This window comes from Aspergillus luchuensis, chromosome 2 (assembly GCF_016861625.1).
Source record: "Aspergillus luchuensis IFO 4308 DNA, chromosome 2, nearly complete sequence".
Taxonomy (NCBI): Eukaryota; Fungi; Ascomycota; class Eurotiomycetes; order Eurotiales; family Aspergillaceae; genus Aspergillus; species Aspergillus luchuensis.
The window spans coordinates 730,425-747,298 of NC_054850.1; the positions used below are offsets into that span (position 1 = coordinate 730,425).

Below are 16,874 nucleotides of genomic sequence, written 5' to 3' on the forward strand. Positions count from 1 at the left end.
TATAAATATTTTATATAACTAGAGTGCAGGTACAGATACAAATATAAATATATATTAATAATTAAAAAAATAGTATTATATTTATCTAGATTTATTTTATTTATAAATTTTAATTATTTAGTATCTCCTGCCTGGCCGGACAGCAAGAAAATACTAGATAATTATTATTATTTTTAATAATAATAAACTTATTAATAATAATAATAATAATTAGTATTTCTGTAATATCCAGATCCTTTTTCTTAATTAGAGAATCTGGATATATTAAAAATACTAATATAATAATTATTTTTTTTCTTTCTTCTTTTTTTTTATAATGATAGTATTCTTATGAGAGATTTTTAATATAAATAATTTCTTGTTAATAACAGATATAAAAAACTGAATTTTTTATAAAATATTTTATATTAAATCTCAGATAATACAGCTGTTACCAGTATTAAATTATTTATAATTAATATAAATACTACTAAATACACCTGGTAAATAGTAATATTCTAGAAAAATATTTTTTATATTAATATAATATCTAGAATATAAGACTGGCAGATAAATTCTCTAAAATTATATTAATAAAATATTAATATAACTTACTCAGTATATTATAATCTAGTAAATATAAATCTGGCTGTATTAAAATTTAATAAATTATATTTTTAATTAAATAAGTACTTATAATTTTATATTAATATATATAAATAAATATAATTAATCTAGATCTCTTGCAGAAATTATAGGATTAATATTAATTAAAAGTTTTTTATATAATAAGTTCTAATATAATTATAGATTACAGGAGATAGAAATAGGCAGATAATAATTAATAAATAAATTAAAAAAAAAAGAGAAATACTAATACAGTAATTATTAATATTATTATTATTATTATTATATAGATATATTTTTAAGTCAGTTTTATCCTGTATAATATAAATAAAATAAATAAATAAAAAATTAAATTTAATAATTTATTTTTAATTATTTAGCATATATAACATATTGGTAATAGTTAGTAGTGGTTAATAGTAATTAATAATAATAGTAATAATAGTAATAATAATAATAGATATATTAATAAGAGATAGAAAAAAGAGATAAAAATTATTTAATAAATTTAAACTAATACTGTATTTATTATTTTAATTATTTATTTCTTATTTTATATATATAAAGATCTTATTATTATAGACTTTATTCTGCTTGTCTTATCTTATTATATAAATTTATAATTTTATTATTTAATAAAGTAATATATAATTAAAGATCTGATAATTTATATTCAGCTGTCTGATTTTTATTATCTTTTTTAATTATATATTTTTTTCTTATATAATAAGATGGAGAGGGAGACTGGGATAATTAATATTTTAATAAAATATTTAAAATTTTTATCTTAATATTTAAAATATTAAGATTATCCTAATCTTTTTATATAGTTAATTCTTCTTATATAATTAACTTTTTCTTTTTAATAATTTTTCTTTTAATTTTTTTTTCTTTTTTTTAATCTTAGTCTTCTCTGCCTTATCTATAATAGAGAAAAGTATTATATAATATTAAATAATTATATAAATTTAATATAATTTATTAGTAAGTATAAATTATTTTTCTAAAAAGTCTAGAGCTTTTATATTATCTCTAACTATTATAAATAAAAAGACTAATTATTTTTTTATAATCTCTGTTAATAAATAAAAATAATCTTTTATATTATATATATATATACAGCTAGTTATTAAGAAAAGTAGCTTATCTTAAAAAAAGTTATTAAGATTATAAAGTATATAATTATTAATATAAATCTATATCTATTCTGTAGAATAACAAGATTAATATTATATAAATATTAAAAATAAGAAATCAAATCTAGTAAAATATATATAATAATTAAAATATTATCTTTAGATTTCTCTTTCTATATATTATATAAATAAAAATAAATAATAATCTTTATACCAGCTAGTTTTTTTAAAATTTTTTTATATAAAAAAATATTCTGGCAGACATTCTCTCTTTTAAATATTATTATATAAGAACTATTATTAAATAAGATAATCTGTATAAATAAGCTAGATTATATAAATTATATAAATTATAATTTAAATAATATAATAAAATTAATATAAGTAATTTATTTAAATATAGAATTAATTACCTAGCAAGTCAGATACTGTTAATAATAAATAAAATAAAAATAATTAATAATAGAATAATAAATAGTCTAGAAAAAAATTATTTTATATAAAAAATATCTTATATAAATAATATCTAATATAAAAAATATTAATTTCTCTTCTGTATAGGGAAGAGTAGAATCTTAAAATTTTAAATAAATAATAAAATAGAAAAAATAATAAATAAGAAATATATAATTATTATAGATAATTACTTTAATCCCTGTTATTTAATCTAATTAAAAATTTTAATTAATATTTTAAATAGTATTAGATCAGATATTAAGCTTAATTTTATATATATTATTATCTGCTCCTGTAAGTTAAGGTAAATTATATAAAAAAAGATTTTTATTTTATCTAAATATATTAATAGTAGTTTTTTAGGATTAAAATCCAGCTTCAGTAAGATTTTCTGATATTATTCTAAAATTTTTATAAATAAATATTTAATTATATTTTAGTTTTATACAGAGTCTCTTAACTGCTGGAAAAATTTTTTATATATAAAAAAATTATAGTTAATTATATATTTTAGATAATAATAATTTATATACAGCTGACTAGAGATAATATATAATTTTTTTTATTATTTTTAGATATTATATTAATTCCAGGTATATATATATAACAAGATCTGTATTTAAAAAATAAATATATAAATTATATATAAAATAATCTAATTTAAAATTAAATCTTTAAAAAAGTCTTCTACTTTAATTAAGATCTTAAAATAATTTTATATTAATTAATATAAAAATAATCAAGGATTAGTCCGTCTGTATATATATAATATTAAAAAAATAATATTTTATTTAATTATATTTATTAAGTTTTAATTCTTTAATTTATAATACTGAGTCTAAAAATATAATATTATATTATTTTAATCTTTAATTTATATATTCTTCAGAAATAGTAATAAGCTTTAATAAGTAAAGATATCTTTGATTTATAATTTAAATAGATTTTATTATAAATAATCTTCTATTTATATATAGTATTAAAATATTACTATATAATATTAACTGATATATAAGTATTAATATTAATATAAATCTAGATAATATAATAAAAGTATATATTAATAACTGTATAGATTTAGATATTATATAAATCTAGTTTTATATAATTATTTACAGACTAGATATAATCTGGTCCAGGAACTATATATAAACTATAATTTTATTATATATTATTCTACCATTATTATATAACCTTAAATATAATTATATAATAAATATTATATAGCTGTCATTTAGAGATAAAAAAACCTCAGTTAATAAGATATTTATATATAATTATTCTCTATATAGACCTTGGAATAATAAGATATTTATTATATATATAAATAAATAAAAATTCTTGTCTATAGCCTTTAATAATTCTTTTATTATATATTTTAAATAAATATTTTATTATTATATTTTTTTATAATTATTACTTACTAAAATTATCTATTTATCGGACGAGGCCTTATTCTGTATAAATTTATTAAAATATTTATAAAAAAATAATATATTCTTCAGCCTGTATAATACATAGAATCTTTATATTAAAAAAATATCTTTTAAAGAATAACTCCTTGATCCAGCTGTATAAAGAAAGATTAATAATAGTTATATAATTATACTTATTAATTGTGATAGGATCTACTTGTCAGGGTAGAAAGCCTGTCAACTAGGTAAGGAATCAGCCATGAAACATAGTAGATTAATCTAATAATAACAAAGATAATCTATATCCATAAAATAGACTAATCTTTGAGAAATCAGTAACTTCTTACAAAGAAATCAGCACCTTATAGATGTCGGGAAGGTATAGAATCTTTATTAATAATTTTATAATCTTTATAATTACTATAATATATTATTCTGATGTTCAAGGCCCTGATAATTAAATTATTTTATTATAAATAATATTTTTTTTTGCTAGAACAAGCCACCTGGCTTAAATATTAAAGATAATTTTATATATTTTTAATTCAGAATAATATAAATCTAATAGCAAGAGGCAGGGAGTCTATAAAGAATATTATAAAAATAAGATTATATATTATTTCTGTATAGCTTTAAAGATATTTAGTTATATTTATATAAGTAGATTAATAAAAGAAAAGTATAAATAAAAGATTTTTTTATATTACTTTTCTTTCTCTTTTTCTTTTATTCTAGAGTTATTATTACTTTGGTAGTTCAGTATTATTTTATTTATTTTTTATAGTCTTTTTATTATTTTTTTATTATTTTTATTATTATATATTAATTGTTTAGCAATTAAGTGTTATTTTATATTTATTTCTTACTTTATTTATCTCTGAATTATATATTTTATATTAAGTCTTTTAATATAGCTGATAAAATATATTATTATTACTATAGAGCTGCAGCAAACTAGTTATATATTATTTATAATATAATAATTAAACTACACTGGCTATAATATATATGTTATTTTTATATTTTAGTAAAAAATTTTAAATCTGATAAAATAAAAGTGCAGAAAATCTTTAAAATTAATTATATTTTTAATAAAGAGATATCTATCTTATATTACTAGTATTATAATTAGTATAATAGCTGTAAAATAATATAAATTTATAGATTTTTTTTAATATTTCTGGATTAATATGATTAGACTTCTGTAGAAGTTTTAGAAAATATTATTAAATTAATAAAGTTTCTAGATTAATACTATACTTATTTCTTTTATAATTTAAAGAATAAAAAAAATATCTTTATAAATTTTAATTAAAATATTTTTTATACTGTTAATAATTACATTATATATCTAAGTAAGATCTTTATTTAAATAATAATAATTTATAATTATTATTATAGTCTCTCGGTCGCTCAGAAGTCAGTATATAAAGAATAATTTAATTATTAATTATTATACTAATATTTTACTAGTATTATATTATTAATTATAAAATATTTCTGGCTAGATATTACAAGATTATAAAAGTTGATATTAAAAAACTATATCTTATATCTAATAATCCTGGTTTTATCTTATAGACTTCAGCAAAGTAATTATTTTATAATAATATTTCAACTGCAGTTAATCTATAATTTAATAATAATAAATTAACTGAGATTCTTGACTAGATATTTAAAGAATTTCTAGTAATTTTAAAGAAATTATAAAAATAATTTATCTTTAAATTATAGCTGAATTAGTATTAAATAATAGTAAATTATAATTATTAATATATATAAATACAGCCTGTCGCCTTATAACAGTACTTTAAAATATATTTATTAATATATTAATAAAATATTATCTGACTGGTTTATTATTAATAACTGAATATAATTCTATAGGCTATCTAGTAATATTTTATTAGATTTTTTTTTAATTATTATAGCTTCTAATATATCTTCTAATATTCTTTAATACTTTCTTATATATTTATTATATTTTTACTAGAAATCTATTAATTATATTTACTCAGCCATTTTTTCTATTTAATTAAGTAGTAGTCTTAGTCATTATATTATTAATAATCTTTAACTTTTTTAATTTTTTATTTATTCTTATTATTTAAATCAGGCATCAGGAGTAGTTCTTTATATTTTTAATTAATATTCTATAGTTCTAGTAGAAAAATATAGAATATATTATAGATTTATCTATATTTCTTAGATAAATATAAGCGATATACTTGGAATCTAATATATTTAAAAATCTGAAAAAATCTTATAAATTTCAGGACTAGTTTTCTTAATTCTTTAAGTTATAAGTTCTGGATTGATAGTTTAACTAAATTTTTTTTTTAAATAAAAATAACTTTTTATACTTATTATAATATTCCTTTCATTTTTTTATAATTATTTATTATATCTTCTGCAACTGTTTCCTTATTTTTTTAAGTTTTTTAATTTTATTCTGTATGGCTGGGATCTCTTATTATTAAAAATTATTTTTAATTTTAATATAAAAATCTGGGGAGTAGCCATATAAGATATAATAAAAAAATATACTTATAATTATATTATTTATATTATTATAAATAAATTAAATAATTAATAATATTATTAGTCAGTTAGAATTAAACTGGCTAAAGTAATATTAAAGATAATATTTAAAAATCTAGTTCATCTGTTCTATTTAGTTATTAATTTAAGAATAAAATATAATTAATAATTTTAAAATTATATAGCTGTTATATACCAGGTATAACTAAAATTTATTTATAAAAATTAATTCTTGGTTAGATATAATATCTAATAATAATTTAAAAATTAATTTTATTTATTTATAAAATAGTTCTGCAAGGTTTAGGATAGTTATTATAAATAGAATAATAAAGAAAAGGTAATATTTTACAAATTAATTAATAATAATAAGAATAGTATTAATAGTTCTTCTATATTAAATAATTAAAGATAATCCTGTAATAAAATCTATTATTAATTTATTAAAAAAATAAGATAGAATTAGTAGAGATTCAAAAATATTATATAATTAATATTTTAAAATAGTATTATCTTAGTATATTAAACAGATTTAAATATATTTAATTATATTATAATACAGTCTATTCTAATAAAACTTTTTATATAGTAATATTTTTATTCTTATTTTTTTAAAATATTCTACTAGCAGGTTATTATGATATAAATAAATAAATATTTAATATAATATTTTAAAAAAAAATATAATAATAATTTTTAAAATATAAATAACCTGTAATTCTTACTATCTAATATTTTTAATCTAGTTATTTTTATTAAATAGTAGTTTTTTGCTGTTATATCTCCGGATCTTTATTCTATAAATATAAAATTATCTTTTAGAGTTTAGAATTATATATATTTAAGTATAGAATTTCTGCGGTATATACTTATAATATTATAAATTAAAAAATAAATTTTTTTTAAAATAAATTTTTTTAAATAGTCTAATCAGCTATCTCTATACTAACTTAATTATTAGAATTCTTTAAACTTAATATAATACAGATATTAAACTCAGGATAATCCTGTATATTTTAAAATTTAAACTAAGATTTTTCTTTAATTAAGTTCTTTACTGTCAGGGATAATATATTTATAAATTATTTTTAAATTAAAATTAATAATTCTTTTTATAGAGTAGATTCTACCTGGAATCTTGAAGATATTTTAAAAAATTTATTTATTAGATTTAACTTTTTTATTCTATATTTAATAATAAAATTTTAAAAGATTAGATTTATAAACTATTAAGCTTATTTTCTATTAATTCTGGTTTAATATATAAAAAATTATAAATTTAAATAATTAAATAAAATTTTAATTATTTAAAAAATATCTTCAAGATACTATTACTACTGTTTAAAGAAGTAAATAATAATAAATAATTTTTAATTTAAAGTATTATAGTTTAGTTCAGTGCCAGAGAACTTATAAGACTAGAAAATAATAAAATAAAATATATTTTTATTATTAAGTTAAGATAAAATATTATTTATTTTTTTTTTCATATATTAATTTCTAAATACTAGGATTTTACAGAATTAAAATATATTAATAAAAATATTTATTAAAAAATAATAATCAGACAGTAAAAAGCAAGTTATTTATATAAATTTAAATAAATTTTTCCAGATTTTTGACTGTTAACTGCTCCATAAAGTAAGAAAATAAGTAATAAAATAATTTAAAAATAATTCTAGATAAATTAATAATAAAAATTATAAAATCTTAGAAAGACCTAGATATTATAATAATTTTCAGAAATCAGCTATAAAATAATATTATTTACTTATTAAAAATCTATAAATACTCTAGTAGTATTAATAATATATTCTAAAAATTTAATTTAAAGTTAATAAAATGAATACTTAAATAACTTTATATAAAATTAGATTTCTTGAAGTCTTTCTAGCATTTAATAAATATATTTTATATAAGATTTCTTATCTAATAAAAAGATAAAAATATTATTAAAATATATTATATAAAAGTTATTAAGAAGTCCATGAAGTATTATATATATATAATTTTAAAAAATTATAAAGATATTAGTTAGCCTGAAAGACATAATAATATATTTAAAATAATTACATTAAATATAAAATATTATTTTTTATTTATTATCTTCTTTAATACAGATTCAGTAGTAGATATTTTTAATATTAATTTTTAAAAAATATTTATTACCCGAGACTCTGTCAAGAATCTTTAAGATAAAAAATAAAAAATAATAATTCTTTATTAAAATCTTATTAAGATCCCTGTAATCTATATAAAAATATAAATTATTATTTTTTTTTAATATAAAGAGAATAAGAATCTCTGTAAAATTCTTAAAAAATTAAATTTAATTTAATTTTAAGTTTTTTCTAAAATATTTTTATAAGATCTTGAGTTCAGTTTCTGATAAAAAATATATAAATCTATAAAAAAATATTTTATTAAATCTAATATTAATAGTATAGTTTGCAGGGCCATAAGAAAAAAATCATTAAAAAAAATTTATAAAAAATATATTTTAAAATTCTTGAAGTTTAATTAAGATTATTTCTGGATTTAAAAATAAATTAAAAAATTTTTTCTCCGGGAATTAAATATCTTTAAAAAACTTAATAATAATATATACTTTTACAGAGTTTCAGATTACTCTATTAAATTAGATAGTAGAAAGAAGAAAATAGATAATATATTAAATTATTATTATTAATTTTATATTAATAAGTTAATGCAGAAATCTTGAAATATAATTATTAATAATAAGATTAGACTGCTATACAGATAAGAATTTAAATTAATTTTTATATAATATTATTTAAAGATACAGGTACTTCCCTGTAAATTAATAATAATAATAAAAATCTTTTATATTTTATAAATAGAAGTAATAATTTAGTTAATAATTTTTATTTTAGATATAGTGACTGGAGTACATTAAAGATTATAAATCTTAATAAATTAATAATTAATAATATCTATTTCAGTATAATTATCTAGATTTATAAAGATTTTGAGACTGTTTTAAATATAAATAAAAATATAAAAATAATAAATAATCTCTACTTCAAATAAAAAAGTTAAAATTATAAGATTTATTTTAACTTCTCTACTTTTCTCTCAGAATCTGATAAATATTAATAAATTTTAACAGATTAAATCTTTCTGCTTTCAGTAGGATATCAGTTTATAAAATATTAAATATTATTATATATAAAATATTATAATTAATTATTATTCTTTCTAGTAAGATTTTTCTTGTAATTTAATATATTTTTTTTAATTTATTAATTAAAGTAGCTTTAGAAGCGCTTATACAGTCTATAATTATTAAATTAATTATTATTTTACTTGTATTTCTTTTTATTATTTTATAATTTATAATAATAAATAATAATAATTATTATTTTATTCTATTTTTCTAGTAGATAGGAAACATACTCTTATATATAATAATTAAGATTAAATAATAATTTAATAAAATAAAATAAGATTTTTTCTTTCTTAGTTTAACAGAGAAAATATTACTTTAAGATATTAAAATAAATATAAAATTTTCTTAAATTTTAACTATATTACTGGTAAGCCTGTTTAAGTTAAATTATAATATTTAATTAAAAAATAATAATATTCTGAATTAAAGTAAAGATTTAATCCTTGAACTGAAATTATAATTTTTTAAGAAATTATTTTATTTCCAGACTTTTATTATTAATAAAATAATATTATTTCTGCTTACGTGCCGGATCTATATAATTAATAATAATAAAAATTTTATATTCTTTTAATAAATATTTCTTAGAAGTTCTCTGAAATATATATTCTAGATTAATAATTTATTCTTAATACTTCTAGAAATTAAAATTTAAAATAAAATAAAAAATATTTTTAAACTTAATCTTTTCCTTATCTCTTTTTAATTTAAAAGAAGATTAATAGTACTGAAAGAATATTTTATCTGAAGAACTATTTATCTAGAAATAAGTTATTCTTTTTTATAAATTAATAATCTATTTTAATTAATAGATATAATTTTTTAATTATTAGATTTTCTCAACAGTAGAAACTATATTTGATGATAATTTAAAATTAATATAATTATTAAATATTTTTTTTTATTATCTTCAAGGGGTGGCATCTTCCTTAAATAATTAAAATAAAAAGAATCAGAATATAATAAGATTTATTTATTAAAGTAGAAAGCCTGTCAACTAGATAAAAAATCAGTTATAAAATATAGTAAATTAATTTAATAATAATAAAGATAGCCTATATCTATAAGATAAACTGATCCTTGAGGAATCAGTAACTTTTTATAAAAGAATCAGTATCTTATAAGTATCGGGAAAATATAAAATCTTTATTAATAATCTCATAACTCTTATAATCACTGTAATACGTCATTCCGATGCCCAAGGCCCCGATAGCTAGGTTATTCTATCACATTAATATTCTAATTACTTAATCTAGTCTTGATTATATGCTTGCTGACTTATATATAATATCATGCCTTAATAATAAAGATAATATAAGCTGTAGAATAGTCCTTATAGAATAAATTAATAATCTCAGTCTTATACAGTTTAAGATCAATGAAAAGAGGCATGCTTGATAATAATCAAAAAGGATATATACAACATCATATAAAATATCATGAGATCCTAATCAGGATGCAGTAGGCAGAGCGGTAAAGGCACTTCAACACATTTACCCGATGGCCGCTATTGCCCGCCGTAACCGGTGTTCATTATGGCAAGACTCGCCATAGCAAAAGCTGCTTGCTTCGCGTTTGTTTGAGCCGCGTTTGCCAGACCCTGATCCTTGATCAGAATACGCATCATCATCATCATCAGCTAGCTGAACGAGGCTCTGCTGAGCATATTCAACCTTTGGAATGCCCCTACCCTACCTAAGATGCTTGTCTGCCGTCCAATGTCTCGAAAGTGGATATATAGCAGCTTCTACTGATTCGGATCGATCCAAGATGACATGCCTGACCAATGAAGCGAAAGATATACTTGTATTTGCTTCTGAGAAGCACGCCAAATCCTACTAACATGTTATACATGAATGCCTACATACAGCGCTGCATTCTGGTAGCCCCGCTTGCGTTACTATGAGTGCCATTGGCCACAGCTTTAGTGTACAAAATACTACTCACCGGACTAAAGCAGAAGGTATTTGTCTGAAGAAGCAATTTCTAGTTCTGTCTTTATGGACAAGTGATGTATGTCAGCATCGATCGGGCTGGTCGGAGTCGCATAAGCTTATGCGGCTTGGCGGCCCCACGTGTAGTAAGTAGTACTTCACTTCAACCGGAAGTTGAACTGCAATCCGTCAATTCATATTTTTCCTCGTCATTACGAAGTGCGAACAGAAATCGGATAAGTTGGAGCCGGGCGTATAGTTGTGTCTTTCTTCAGTACGACATTTCGAGCGCAGAGACGAGAAAGTCTAACTACGATGAGCGCTATATCCCCAATGCCACAAAGTCTGGCTGATGCTTCCTCTCCACTTCAGACTTACGCCCGCACTTGCTCTTCTTGTCGACAGCGAAAGATAAAATGTGACCGACAACGGCCTTGTATCAATTGCAGTCGCTCGGGCGTGGAATGCATCTATCCCCCCGGACGCGGCAGGGCTCCTAAGCGGCCCCGCAATGCTGTGAACGCGCAGTTGTCACACCGATTAACTAGGCTCGAGTCTATCATAAGGAGTTTTGAGTACCATGCGAATCAGGGAAGCTCAACTCCTCATTCTGCAGCGCCAGTCACGCTATCGTCCTCAGCAGACAGCAGAGTGTCAGAAACTTCCCGTACTCAATCTGTCTCCCGCACGGGCAATTCAGACTCGGAGAATTCAGTCGAGCAGCATCTAGGCCGCCTATTGATAGACGAAACACGGAGCTATTATGTCAGTAATGTGCTCTGGGCGAATCTGGGCGATGAGGTATGTCCGGGTCCCGGCCAAGACCCTTACTGCATCCGTTCGCTTTCAAGCTAACGAGTAACGGTGCAGATTGCAGAACTGCGGGATCTACTACATGAGCCCTTGGAAGAAGAAGACTCTGCCTTTTCGGAGGAGTCCGTTTCAGAGCGACCTTTGCCCACAGGCTCCAATGCTTCAATATTGGGATTCCGGGCTCTTGCTCATTCGCTTCATCCCTATCATCCACCCTTGACTGAGTCGGTAACCCTTTTCGGGGTATTTCAGGAGAACGTTTCCCCGATGGTGCGTATATTCCACATGCCCACGTTAGTTCGCAACTATTGGGATGCGGTTGCGTCTCTCGAATCGCTCGATAAAGATACTGAAGCACTCTTATTCGCCATATATTACTCTGCAGTAATAAGCATGGAGCCCGAGCAGTGCCTAAGAACTATTGGCGTCTCCAAGGCACATGCTTCAGAAACCTATCTGTTCGCCATAGAACAAGCCTTAGCCCGTGCTGACCTGCTAAATACGCAAAGTGTCATGCTATTGCAAGCCGCAGTGCTTTTCCTTTTCGCGCTACGCAACGAAGATGATTCCCGGACCGTCTGGTCGCTCACAGCACTCATCTTTCACATCGCGCAAGCTATGGGCCTCCACCGCGATGGCATCGTGTTCGGGCTCAAGCCTATGGAGACAGAGCTACGCCGGCGGCTGTGGTGGCACATTTGTCTTCTAGATGCCCGCTCATCAGAGTACCATGGCTGCGAGCCAATTGTGCGGGGCTCAGCCTTTGACACGAAGCTACCGCTCAATGTTGAAGATGCTGACCTGACTGCCGACATGAGCGAGCTACCCGTTGAGAGGGCCGGTGTAACTGGCATGTATTTCTGTCTTATCAGGTGTGAGGTTATGCAGACCATGTGGAAGCTTAGCTGTGTGGTTCCAGGCTTGGGAGGGCCGAGAAATGGGACTGGCAGGCCGTCTTTGAAAGAACGTGAAGCATTAGCAGAACCTACACGATCGCCTTGAAGAGCGATATTTACAGCATTGTGATACGTCACAGCCTTTTGACTTGGCTTCAACATTCGTAGCCCGTCTAATGGTTGCACGTGCGTGGCTAGTTGCACGATACCCTCTAGGTGAGAAGGAACATGGTGACAATTTATCGGACCCTGTGCGCGATCAGCTCTTCTTGTCATCCATTGAGGTTCTGAAACTATCCAGCTTGGTCCTCACAAACAAAAGGATTGCCCACTGGAGTTGGCACTCAAAGACGCACATTCAGTGGCATGCCGTTGCCTTTGTGCTCTCTGAGATCTGCACTCGGCCCCCTTCGGCAGACTGTGACCGCGCATGGGGGTACGTCAATACCGTTTATAACAATTGGAAGATGAAGGAAAGCGGGAGAAAGGGTACCCTATGGCGGCCTATCAGACGACTGATGGCCAAGGCACAGTACATACGAGAGATGCAGGAGCTTGACCCTGCTGGCAGAGGGAGACAGCGAGCACCGACCAATCGAGATGATATGCAAGGGGTCCTAGGCTCCGAATTGTGCTGGGATACGAACACGACATATGTGTCTACACCTGTCGACCCAACCTGCAATGTAGTAAAAAATCTTCCTAGCGATTTCTTGACGGAGACTTTGGATCCCTTTGAAGAGCTTTTCCCGGGTGTTCCGCACGTCGAAAGCTCCGCTCATGAACCGTGCAATAATTTCGGACCAATGCTCCCTCTTCTTGATGACTCCCATATTCCTGAGTGGCTGGTTCCGGAGTGGGCGAGAAAATCACCAGGCAATCAGACATAAGGTGAAGCAGGGGACACAATTTCCCTTTCTTCGGCATACTGCAGGTCTCACATCATAAGACCAGAACGTACACGATCCCTAGAGGCTATCCAAGCGACAATTGTACCACGAATTTAGCCTTGTTAATCTATTACCATTTTCGTATGTACGAGCGTGCCAAAGGGTTTGGCAGGAAGAAGTAAGGATGAAAGCTATTCGATATTAGTTTGGATGAGGGTGCACAGAGCGGGCTTTCAACATCTTCGTTTTGGTCGTCATGAGTGCGACCGAGTGGAGGAGCCCATGGGATCTAGGCTCGATGTCATTGGGATCATACGGACTATGACTGAGGCAGACGGGGTTCGGATAAGCCTATGCGACCCCGGACCAAACTGCATGAGCCTTCCGTTCCGGCCATCGGTTGCGCATAAGACCAGTCTGTCCGGGGACCCCCTCTGCATGGATGCTTGTTAAATGGAGGGAATCCCCCCAAGTGAGGCGTGGCAGCGCTGCTTGCTTGCTCTCATTTCATCCCAAACTGGGTACTAACATCAACCATGTCTCTCGACCACCAAGAGCGTACCAAAAGCGAAGCGGTTTTGGCTCATCCCCTACTCTACGAGGCAACAACCTCTGATGTTCTGGTCGACTTCAATGGCCAAGATGATCCCTACCGTTCCATTAATTGGCCTTTTCGGAAGAAGGCCATCACGACCATTCTATATGGATTGACTACATGCTGGATCACCTTTGCGTCGGCGATCTATTCGGCGGGGATGCTGCCGATCGCGCACGAGTTTGGCGTTTCGAAAGAAGTATCCACATTGGGAATCAGCTTGCTGGTCTTTGGTCTCGGGCTAGGACCGTTACTGTGGGCGCCTTTGAGCGAGATTTATGGTCGTAAAACGGTCACCATCTTGGTACGTGCCCTATCATGCGACCGTTAGTTCAGACGTCAAGTCACCAAGTTTAGCCATTCGAGCTGACTTGTGATACAGCCTTATTTCATAGCCGGGATATTCTCTTTTGGGACGGCAACGGCAAAGGATATCCAGACATTGATGATCACCCGATTCTTCTCTGGATTCTTCGGCAGCTCTAGCGTGGCGATAACTGGCGGTGCAATGGCGGATATCTGGAGGCCAGAACATCGCGGTGTGGCCATCGTCGTTTATTCGGTCACTCTCGTTGGCGGACCTTGTCTTGGTCCCATCATTGGCGGGGCCTTTGTGTCTAATAGTAGCCTAGGTTGGCGCTGGACGGAATACCTGACGGGGATTTTGATGGTAGTGCAATCGGTGCTGGATTTCTTGATTCTTGATGAGAGCTATGCACCGGCATTGTTGGTCCGAAAAGCACGCCGGCTGCGGCTGGAAGGCAAGAACTGGGCTCTGCACGCGAAGGTGAGCAAGGCAGATACCAAGAAACTTGTTTCTTTTTAGAGTTGGTTTCATACTAACTGAGTAATAGCACGAAGAATGGGACGTATCGATATCCGAAATGTCGCAGAAATATTTGATCCGTCCTTTCCAGATACTGAACACCCCAATTGGACTGTTCATGTCGATCTATGGGTCTTTCGTTTACGGTTGGTACTCATTTTTGGCAAGGGTTGTGGATGCGGTTACTCACTCTGTCAACAGCGATTTTATATGTAAACCTTGAAAGCTTCCCCATTGAATTCCAGGAGAAGCGCGGCTGGGGCCATGTTACCGGAGGCCTTCCCTTCGTCGCCCTCCTCGTCGGGATCTTCGCCGCGGCTCTAGCCAACGTTTATAACAACCGATATTACTTTAGAAAGCTTCGCGAGAATGACGGCAAACCCGTGCCCGAAGCACGATTGCCTCCGATGATGGTTGGAGGGGTTGCCTTCACCGGAGACTTATTTATTTTTGCCTGTCAGTCCCTAACTCCCCGATATGATTTGTTGTGCCACACTGACTAGATGTAGGGACCTCATCGCCTCATATCAACTATTGGCCATCACTCGTTGGCATCGCATTAACGGGCTTCGGCTTTACCACCATCTTTCAGAGTTCAATCAATTATTTGGTTGACACATTCTTGCGCGTCAGCGCGAGCGCAGTTGCGGCCACCACTCTTCTTCGATCCATCCTAGCAGGTGTATTCCCTCTATTTGTGCAGCCGATGTTCCAGGGCATCGGAGTGAGTTGGGGCATCACGGTATTTGGATGCGTTGCGGCGGTCTTGATCCCCGTTCCATTTCTCTTCTTTGCATTTGGCAAAAGAATTCGTGCAAAGAGTCGATGGAGCAATCATGGTGCATGATCCTGAATTCGCACTCATCGACCCATGTGTTTTCTGGGATATCGGGTGGCTTTTGAAGACCCTCCATTTAACTATTTTTGCTTCTTTCCGGTACCTGCTAGACTCTATCTATCGAGATGCTGTTGATAGTCATTTGGATACATAGAATGCGATGATGGCAATGGCCGTCTCATATCCTAAGAGGGGGACGTGACCTGTATTATATGCATGCATATACGTTGGAAGTAGGCAAGCTACAGATACTATAATGATAACTTTCTCGATTTTAATGTAGGATCGTGGAAAGGCCTATGTAGGCACTGATGATATCTGGGGATGGCACGGCCTCTGGTTGGGCGTAAAGTGACCCGGTGGAGAAGGAATGTTGTCATAACCCAGCGCTAGCCGAGCGGCTTCATCCGGATTTGCGGAACCACTCCTCGGCAAGATAGTTGTGGCGGGTGGCTCTTCGGAACCGAGCATGCCATGTGTTACAGCTGAGTATCTTGAAAACTGAATGCATGCTTATTGCGAAGATGTTTAGAGTCAACGCAGTTTACAAAGCATTCAATGTTCAATAAATCCAGTATGTGTGACTGGTGGATGTGGGAGCATGTTGGCCCGCGATACCTTCCGTAACCGGATGAAAGGGTAGTAGATCCGAACAGTTGGTTATGTCACCAAAGGGGCGATGACGTTTATAGAAAAAATCAGAGCGAAACCCCAAAGCCAATCCAATCCCTAACTTTA

At 27.6% G+C, this 16,874-nt stretch overlaps 3 protein-coding genes across 3 annotated transcripts; all 3 read left to right on the plus strand.

Moving 5' to 3' along the window:
• Nucleotides 1-11,611: 11,611 nt before the first annotated feature.
• Nucleotides 11,612-13,093, plus strand: AKAW2_20222S (uncharacterized protein; the record flags this gene model as incomplete). Its single annotated transcript, XM_041684911.1, has 2 exons — nucleotides 11,612-12,079; nucleotides 12,149-13,093. 2 exons carry the CDS (start codon nucleotides 11,612-11,614, stop codon nucleotides 13,091-13,093), a joined length of 1,413 nt encoding a protein of 470 aa, XP_041539048.1.
• A 70-nt stretch (nucleotides 13,094-13,163) lies between these two features.
• On the plus strand, nucleotides 13,164-13,877 carry AKAW2_20223S (uncharacterized protein; the record flags this gene model as incomplete). Its single annotated transcript, XM_041684912.1, has 1 exon — nucleotides 13,164-13,877. The coding sequence occupies one exon, from the start codon at nucleotides 13,164-13,166 to the stop codon at nucleotides 13,875-13,877; it is 714 nt and encodes a 237-aa protein (XP_041539049.1).
• A 536-nt stretch (nucleotides 13,878-14,413) lies between these two features.
• AKAW2_20224S (MFS transporter) lies at nucleotides 14,414-16,145 on the plus strand (the record flags this gene model as incomplete). The annotated part of the gene is made up of 5 exons (XM_041684914.1): nucleotides 14,414-14,776; nucleotides 14,855-15,259; nucleotides 15,327-15,444; nucleotides 15,500-15,754; nucleotides 15,808-16,145. 5 exons carry the CDS (start codon nucleotides 14,414-14,416, stop codon nucleotides 16,143-16,145), a joined length of 1,479 nt encoding a protein of 492 aa, XP_041539050.1.
• Between the last annotated feature and the right edge of the window lie 729 nt (nucleotides 16,146-16,874).